The sequence below is a fragment of the Thermobia domestica genome, chromosome 10 (assembly GCF_964235325.1).
Source record: "Thermobia domestica chromosome 10, izTheDome1.hap1.1, whole genome shotgun sequence".
Taxonomy (NCBI): domain Eukaryota; kingdom Metazoa; phylum Arthropoda; class Insecta; order Zygentoma; family Lepismatidae; genus Thermobia; species Thermobia domestica.
The window spans coordinates 246,778,647-246,788,144 of NC_137463.1; the positions used below are offsets into that span (position 1 = coordinate 246,778,647).

The 9,498-nt window shown below is 31.7% G+C and overlaps 1 protein-coding gene across 1 annotated transcript in view; it reads left to right on the top strand.

Annotated features, from left to right (window-relative positions):
- LOC145662197 (uncharacterized) overlaps window positions 1-8,993 on the top strand; it is a 47,819-nt gene extending 38,826 nt beyond the window's left edge. The window contains exon 10 of the mRNA XM_081727531.1: window positions 8,807-8,993. Coding sequence (XP_081583657.1) covers window positions 8,807-8,865 — 59 coding nt within the window. The 3' untranslated portion in view covers window positions 8,866-8,993. The remainder of the gene's footprint in view (window positions 1-8,806) is intronic.
- The last annotated feature ends 505 nt before the right edge of the window (window positions 8,994-9,498 follow it).

The following is a 9,498-nucleotide window of genomic DNA, read 5'->3' on the forward strand; positions in this document are numbered from 1 at the left end:
CATTTGCTTTGTTACTTGGGTTTGCGAAAGTTGAAATAAAAGTCTAGTTTAAATTTTCAAACTATGTTATGTATCAGAGTATACAAAGTCTCATAGAATTTCTATGTTTGTCTATGTATAGACATACATCAGAGGGAAAACATAAAGAGATAGAGACAATAAAAATAATTCCTTACAATAATAACATATAATAATATAATTTGGATTTAAGAATATAATTTGAATGGAATAAAAAACATTTGGATTTCTTTTTTTAAGAATAAATCTTCATAAAAACCAAAAGAATTTATAATAGGTCGCCGTTCAAATTTTATGCCGTGTTATCCTAATGAGGCAGTGGAGGTGTATAGTTATACTAACGAGAACGTTAATTCCAAAAGAGATAGAATGACTCGATAAAGATAAGCAGAAATTAATAAATATTGTTAAATAAAGATTTATGAAAAATAAGAAGTGTAAAAAAATTATTATTTAAATTTCCAATCCGATTCTCATTAGCGTCACCATACAAATCCATCCAGATCCTTGTCTCAACTACACGCGAACGCCTTTCGAATAAAATAATCATTTGAGAAAAAGTCCATGTCACTTATATCTAGCCTAAAATCACACATTAACACTATTTTTAATTTAAACATCAAATTTTCAAACAACCTACAATGGGCATTATTATTGTTACAGGTGCTGAGGCTGCTAAAAGAATTGATAAATTTGTAAACTGCTGAGATTTTTTTCAAAGGTTTATTTCCCAGAAGGGGATAACAACAAACAACAAAAAATATAATAATAACAACATAAAATAAATTAATCTTGAATAACTAAGATAATCGTAATAATCATCCAATAACTAACTAAATAAATAAATATGCTAATTAATAAGTTCACTAATTGTAAAAATTCAAATTTAAAAGAACATAATAATTATAGTTCAATAAATAAATAAACCTTTTAAATATAGCAGGTTCACACATTCATTAAACAAAAAACAATGTTTTAGATAAGCAAACAAGAAAAAATGGGCGCAAAATGATCTATTCTCACCGGTGAGTAACTCTACTAAAGATTGGTACAAAGAAGTCAATATACAATCTAGTTACATTACGTTCTGGCAAATTGTTTAATAGATTTTTTTCTTTCTAATACTTCAAATTACAGCCTTCGAGGTTCAAAACATTTAGTATTCTCGTCGATAGTTATTCACAAGATCTCGTCCACCGTTATTTCAACATTTACCCGAAGAGGAAAATCTTTATAAAGTTGAAAGGAAGAGGTTGAAAGGAAAGAATACAGAATTTAGTAGTTTTCTTGTTCACCAACTTAGTCCACACACACTAACTTTGGTAAATTAATTCTGTCAAAAATTAAAATTAATGATATTTGTCCAACAGAAATACACAGGAAGCCAAAATAATTTTATATTCATTTCTAAGTACTAGAAACCGAAAGTTTATTAAATATTCAAAATGCAACTAAGTTTCATGATATGGTCCAGTAAAGAAAACTGAAAGCAGAAAACTTTTAGTCTCAATTTTCAGTACCAAGATCGAAAATCCAATTAAACATGACTGTATACTGTAAAAACTGTTCCTAACACTTCATCCAATAATCCAACCAAATGTAACGAAAAGGTTAATGCTTCTGTTAAACTTTTTAATTATTCCTAATTAAGATTGATGAAATTTTTTCAGAATTATAAATAACTCCAAAAGAAAGAAGAGAAATAATCAATTTGGTAAAGATCAGGTAAGTTCAATACTTCTGAAAACATTGAGAGAAAGAAACTTTTTTTTTTTTCGAAATTTTAAAATTTCAGACGACAGATGGAAGAACTCCAGGACCAGTTTGATAACCACTTAGATGTCCCATCAACACGTACGCATGATCATCACATACTGTTTTTAATATCGTAATGATTTTGTTCTAATTGGCCTGTTATTCCCATCAACATACTGAATTCATGTTGATTTCAATGGCGTTTTACGATTATAGTAACATTTTCATTTCTAGCGCATTCACAAAATTAATACTTTAAAACAGAACGCAATGAATAAGACGATAGAGACAGCCGCGGGGATTGTTTTTTTTTCAGCTCCGTTATAAACTTTTACTACGAGTACTCATTTAATCATAATAATATTTTCATATTTGCAATTCATCGGCTATTCTTTACAATGGACGCGTCGCTACATAACTTATTTAATCAACGAAGAAAGGAGATACATTTCCTAATAATTATACAATTAACTGCGATACATTATTTCATTACAATTACATCTGCGGATAAAAATAGAAAAAATAAAAAAATATCGTCTTTCAACGTTACTTATACTTTCCAAGACTTAATTTAAACTCGAAACTCTTAACATATTTTATTTAACCTTAGAAGCCTTACAAAAGGAAAGGAGTTGAGTTGATTTTGAGTTTAACGTCCCGTTCAGCAGCGAGGCTATATGAGACGTGGACCTACTGATTAACGTGGAATCCGAACCACATGAGAACAAAAGGAAAGGTTGTACGCCAATTACACAAGAGGAGAATAACAAAACCTAGTCTCAGAGATTCACGGACCTTCTTTGGAGTTTCCAAAATTTCTAACTACTATACCGAAAATGCAATAATCAGTATCATTCATGAAGGATTACAAAAATAAACGAGAGGTTGGATACACTTCAAACAGCCGAAAACGTGATAACAACATTCCTTCATTTCAAAATTTTACATATTTCTCATCACGAATCAAACCAAAATAGCTGTTACATAACTTAAGGACAAATTAAAGTTAAATGTAAACATATATTTGTTGGATAAAAATTGGAAAGAATTCAGAAACATAAGGTTGGAGAATCGAAATTAGACCAAAAATTGATAAGTTTCGTAACATTTCCGCTCCGAGACTGATTTCATTCACAGATATTATATTCGCAAACGTCCAATCAGAGGTTCGTCTCGTATTCAATTCAGTAATACACAGTATCAAGACATATTTAAAATAAACGTAAACACATTTTCCTTCGAAATTACGAAAACTAAAACAAAATTAAAATAAATGACATGGAACAGTACAACTGGCAACACATTTATCCTCCTTTAAATACTTTTGACATCAGACGGTAAGTCTAATTAAATTGAGTTCCCTATACTCAAGGATAGGCAGTCGATCCCGAAACATATTACGGTACACTGATAAGATTGGCAGTTAACATACTAAAGAATAGAAAAATTTCACATTAGCCGACATATCATACAGAAGCCAGAAGTAATAGACAAGGGTTGTTGGGTGCCAAACGATTAAAAAAAAAAAAAAAAAAAAAGCGAAGGCTATGTATGATCAACAATTTTGAATAGAAAGCTGTACTCAATAAGGCCGTCAAATGTAAACAACTCAAGATTTTGTTTTTAATAAGAACTGTAGAAAATCACGTATCACAAAAATAATTAGTCTATATATATTAAACCGAATAATTTAAACTACTCCTTTTGTGAACCTATTTCCAGCAGCGCAAATCTGTCTTAACATTGGGGGGGGTAGGACCGTTCCCTCCCCCACCCCTGCCCACACAAACACACATATTATATATATATATATATATATATATATATATATATATATATATATATATATATATATATATATATATATATAAAAGCGATGTTCAAAATGTTTATGAAGAAGTACAATGCTGTGGAGGATCAAGGAGGAGCAGAGTTGTCTTCAACATTGGGAGGCGGGCAGCTTTGAAGCTTATTCTAGGGAGACATCAATTTCATCTCACTTTCCTTTGTGGAAATCGAGCACAAATCATCATATTTCTCCTCTCCCCCTCAAAAAAACACATTTCAAATCGGATTATTGGGGGGACAGTCCCCCAATTCCAAAATTGGAGGGAACAGGTCTTCCTCATCCCCCTGGGATTTGCGAAAGTGCCTATTCCGTATCTTGAAGTAAACTTAAACATATACACAGATAAATTTTACGTACCCCGAAATAACAATATTATGCATGACTAATCAGAATTTCAATATTTTTTTTTAACCTGTAACGAACTTGATACAACACGAATTTTAAAAAAATCCTGACTTTACATCTGTAACCACCTATCCCGATATATAAAATTTAATAATTACACTACCAGAATTAACTATTTTCAATCTGTGTCATTGCGCCGTTCTATTAACTCAACAAATCTAATATTATAATTCAATATCATTGTTGCAATTATCAAGACGTGGAATATGTTTCGTGAAACAGTGAATACGATATTATTACTAGCAAAAATCAGAAACTTTAAAAGGCCGAGATTATGAAATCATGATTTTATCTTCGTCTGCTTTATACAAAAAAAAAAAAAAAAAAAAAGTAGTATCTATTTACAGAATATAAACACCTTTATATTATTCCAGCTTCAGCACACTTAAATAATCATCAACTTCACTACTTTCAATTCATCACATATCAACGAATTATAACAAAATAAATAATGAGGGAGAAATTGCAGAGTAAAAAACAATAAAATCAATATTTAATTTCACATTGGCATTTGCCTGAAGTATAAAGAAGAGGAAGCATTTGATAATTCTAGTCTCTCATCGTCAGTATCATATCGATAAAAAACATGGCTGCCCTATGTTGATGTATGCATGCAAACATAATAAAATATCTTATTTTCCCTTTCTCACTATCGTTCCTTTCTTTTCCAAGTCTGAGACCTAAATTCAACTATAATAGCTAAAAATACCTGTGTTTCTCCTTTTATACTGCCGAGTTGTTAAAATTTATTAGAAAGAAATGAACCTGAAAAACGGCAGTATACCATCGTCTTGATTTTCACCTTACATAGCGCCCTCCACCGGTCTTTGTTTCTACTTCTAACCAAATGTTACTAACTCCCTCTAATGTGGAATTCACCAAAAATTCTCCTCAACGTTTTAATAACTAATGATAAAATTATTAAAAAAAAAAAAACTGTTTTAAGTTAAATATATAATTTTGAATGGGGCTAATATAACAAAAATGGAATTAAAACCAATTAGAATAAAAACTGAAGAGGAAAAAACGAACATAATGGAACGGATAGAATCATCTCGTTACAAGATAGAGAGAAACGTACCATCCAAATTTACAGCGATAAAAATTGTCGTAAAGAATATGTACGAAATTTCGTTTTTTGATAATTCCCAAAATTTAAGGGGTGCTTCTATGTACCCCTCCCAAAATGTAAGCAGGGAGCATAATGTAGCTACTCATGTCTTATGAAAGGAAATGGAACCTATACTCACCCATATGACTATGTCACGTAATAATGCCTCCTAAAAAAAGATAAAATAGGTAAAAAAAAATCTCAAAAATCTACATATTTGGAATTTTTTAAACCCTTGAAAGCGAACAAGATGAGTCACTTAAGCTTGCAGAGGTTCATGTCTTGGGCCTATACCACCACATAAAATTCTTACTTTTAGGGAATTTCCACAATTTAAGGGGCTGAGGTCCTAGATACCCGCCAAAATTTAAGGGTTAGGCAAAGGTATCCCTGCCCAAAATTTATACGAGTGATTCTATAAGGGACTCAGAAGCCCAAATGTTAGATCAACTGGCGCCAGTACTACTGTGGTTAGCACATCAATTGAGAAGAAATTGTGTTATTATAGAGATGTCAGACAAGGTCATGGTAGAAGAGTGTTGGAGGAAAGAATAACAATACCACGGATAATTAGAAAAGAGAAAAGAAAGTAATTAGAACATTATTAGAAGAAATTGTGTTATTAGAGAAGAAGACAAAAGTAAGTATTGGAGAATAGAAAAAACAATATCACAGAGCAGGGCGTCATTTCAGGTTTTGCTTGGGGGGCAAGATCCTTTATATATATATATATATATATATATATATATATATATATATATATATATATATATATATATATATATATATATATATATATATATAAAGAGAGAGGGGGATAAATAGTTGTACATTCATGTCCAAAATTACTGTCGCATGTCTATAAATATGTTGTTGTAGGAATATAATTTGATAACGAATTCGGCCGGTATTTCTTAAAATGTTGGTATGTGTATAATCGGCAAAGATGTGCAAAATTTAATGTCAAGAGAGCAGAAAATAAGAACAATAAAACGAAAAAAAAACTTTAGTGTCCATTTAGCAACATTTTACTTTACTCATTCTAATTTTCGTATTTATAATTCTTACCAAAAATATAATCGTATTTATAATTCTTTTCCTATGAAATTTTCCAATGAAATATAGATTTCCCGATTATACGCATAGTATCAGTATTAAAAGTACCCTGCAAAATAATTATCAAATTATATTCTTACAAGAGGACTGTTATAGATAGGCGACAATCATTTTTGAACATAAGTGTACATATCCACTAGTCTAGTGTGTACCTTAGCGCGCGTTAGATTTCCACGAAACGAGACATTTCTAGTGTCTCGTCTCGTCTCACTAGACGAGACAGAACCCTTTGAGGCGAGACGAGACAGACTAGTTTCGTGAAATGTCTCGTGTCTCAAAAATGCAAACATAGTTTTTAAATTTGTTTTAAATTTATTAACTCGGAATAAATTTGTCTTCGAAATGTATACCAGCGTTTATTATTTCAAATGAGGATTATCCTACAAAGAACAGGGAATATCTAAAGTTATTTTTTGAATGATTGTTACAAACAGCTTTTATTTCCAGGGGTTGCTGGGGTTAGATTTCATTCCGGGGGTTTCTAGCGTATCTATGTATAAGAATCCTGTTTTTGAAGTACAAGTTCTCTTAATGGCAGTTTTATCAGTAACTAACCACTTATGCTGGGATTTATTTGACTATTTGCTTTAGCACTGTTCATGTGACCTTAAACTAATGCGACCTAAATATGTTTTATGAATGTAGTATTCAAATAGGTCAGCTTAAGGTTGGTGTAAAAGGACAAGTTTTGTCGATATATGCCACTACAGTCTTCGTATCTCTCTCATGTATGTTTTACCTTTCACGAAAATTTACAATTTCTTTTACAAATTTCGACCTAGAGATTTCAAACTTTTGGAGAAGGAATTTCATAACCTTTCGAAGGCAACAATCTGTGCCGATTTCTTATTTTGAATTTTCTTCATTGTTGAAAGAGTTATATTGTTAAAGGTTTGGATATCCCTTTCAATAAACAAGCCATTTTAACAATGACAGACATTTTAAATAAAAAATCGGCACAGATTGTTGCCTTCGATAGGTTATGAAGTTCCTTTTCTAAAAATTTGAAATCTCTAAGTTGAAATTTGTAAGAGAAATCTTGAATTTTCGTGAAAGGTAAAAAACACATGAGAGAGATATACGAAGACTGTAGTGACATCTATCGGAAAAACTTGTCCCTTTAAACTACCCTGAATGGTAAATTTAACTACCATCGTCATGAAGCCTGTTTCCAACAAGAAATATTTAATTTAAATAATATACTTATGACAGATTTTGCCACCCCTCCAAACTTGCCGCCCGTGCAACTGCACGGTTGCACATATGGTAGAGCCGGCTATGTATATCATATATATATCAAGTCAACAAATAATGTATGTATGATATTTAGAAAAATACTAGTAGGCAACTTAGTATTTGTTTTTACCTTTAGACAAGTTAGTTGCATTTTATACTGTACGTGATATTATTTTTGTACTTATTAAAGGCCTGCTTTCACGAAAAAACAAATTTTCATTTATACTTTTATTTCTTGGTTGATATTGGTGGAACACTGCTGAAACCCGGATTATTGGTAGGTATGGTACTCATATATATTGTATATGTCTCCTTTAGCCTAGCCAGCATAACCGTGGGACGTAAAACTCCAAGATTACATTTTCATTTTCGTATAGATTGTAAAATATTTGTACGGTATCAGTATGTATCGTTTATGTTGCATTTTATGGTAATTACCTACATGAAAATACTTGTTACTTATATAGGCGATAGATACATTACAAATGACTACCGTATTTTACGAACTATAAGACAACCTTAATTTTTAAGCATTTTTTTTTAAAAAAAAATACCATAACATTTTAATGTTTGTTGTTATTAGATTGCAAAGACAGACAATGTTAGCAAGCTTGTGAATCACCGCAACTCATGTTCGTCGCATCGGTGCACTGCTGCTGACAGTTGAATCCAATGTTGCCAGATAGAGATAAATTTCCCGCGGGATCGAATATATGGCAATTTTAAAGACTGGCGGGAATTTTAAATCAAACACTTTATATTTTTATATTAATTTTGAGTATAAGTCGCACCTGAACATTGGATGCAATTTTTCAAAGAAAAAAGTGCGTCTTATAGTTTGTAAAATATTGTATTTGTTTAAAAAAAAAACGAAATTTAGAAAAAAAACGAGAGGCAATGTTTTTTCTTTTAAAAAACGTACATTTCTGAAAAAAATAAAACTTTTTCCTATTTACAACACTATACATAACAGCTCTTTTTGTGGGCTTCAGTCGTTCTAGTGTTACCACGAGATGAGACGAGCACAACTTTCCGAGACGAGACATGCTTTGCACCAGACGAGACGAGTCTTCAGGTTGTCTAGTCTCGTCTCGTTTCGTGGCAGCACTAGCGCGCTTTCACAAGGTTCCGGTTAGATTCCTGCCCCCTTCGGGCGCCCATGTCTATTGGTGAATGTTTTAACATCAAATTACTACTTGATGGCGCTCTAATTAATTACTCCTCAGTGGGCAATGGTATTATTATTATTATTATTATTATTATTATTATTATTATTATTATTATTATTATTATTTTTTATTTATTTATTTTTACAGGAACGATGTTTATAGCAGCGGCTTTGCCCAAAACACCCTCAAGACCACTAAGAGAGTGAATGAATTAGAATACGCTCAGTTCTTCAAGTTTATTCTTAATTGTAAAAATGAATTAATAGACAAAATTAGATTTGTACCATCATATTCTCTTCGAATAAAAGGAAAATAAAGATAATTGAAAAATAAATTATTTTTTTAATATTCAAAACATTTACTTAAATAAAAATATGTTACTGGGAGAACATAAGAGAAGTTTGATTAATTCACAGAACATTTTATCCATAAAACAGTTCTGACGCGAGAGGTCCTTGGTTTGAGCTCAGCCGATTTTAGTTTATGGTGAACAACAGTGTATCCGTTGGTTATCTTACGGTTATTCATTCCCTCACACATCCCCATAATCATTCACTTACGCTTATCATTCATCTAATTTGGCCTAAGGCCCGCGATGGCTCTGGTGCATGGAGTCCCTGGTTCGATCCCAGCTCCCGCCAAGTAAACGTTGTGGTGGATAAACACCGTGTGCGGGGGTTTCCTCTGGGTTCTCCCGTTTCCTCCCACTTTTTTCATTCCACCATTTCATTCATTTCTCATCATCACAGTCTCCTTTAGCCTAGCCGGCATAACCGTGGGACATAAAACTCAAAGATTTCACTTTCCTTTAGCCTGAAGAGCATAATCATGGGGAATTA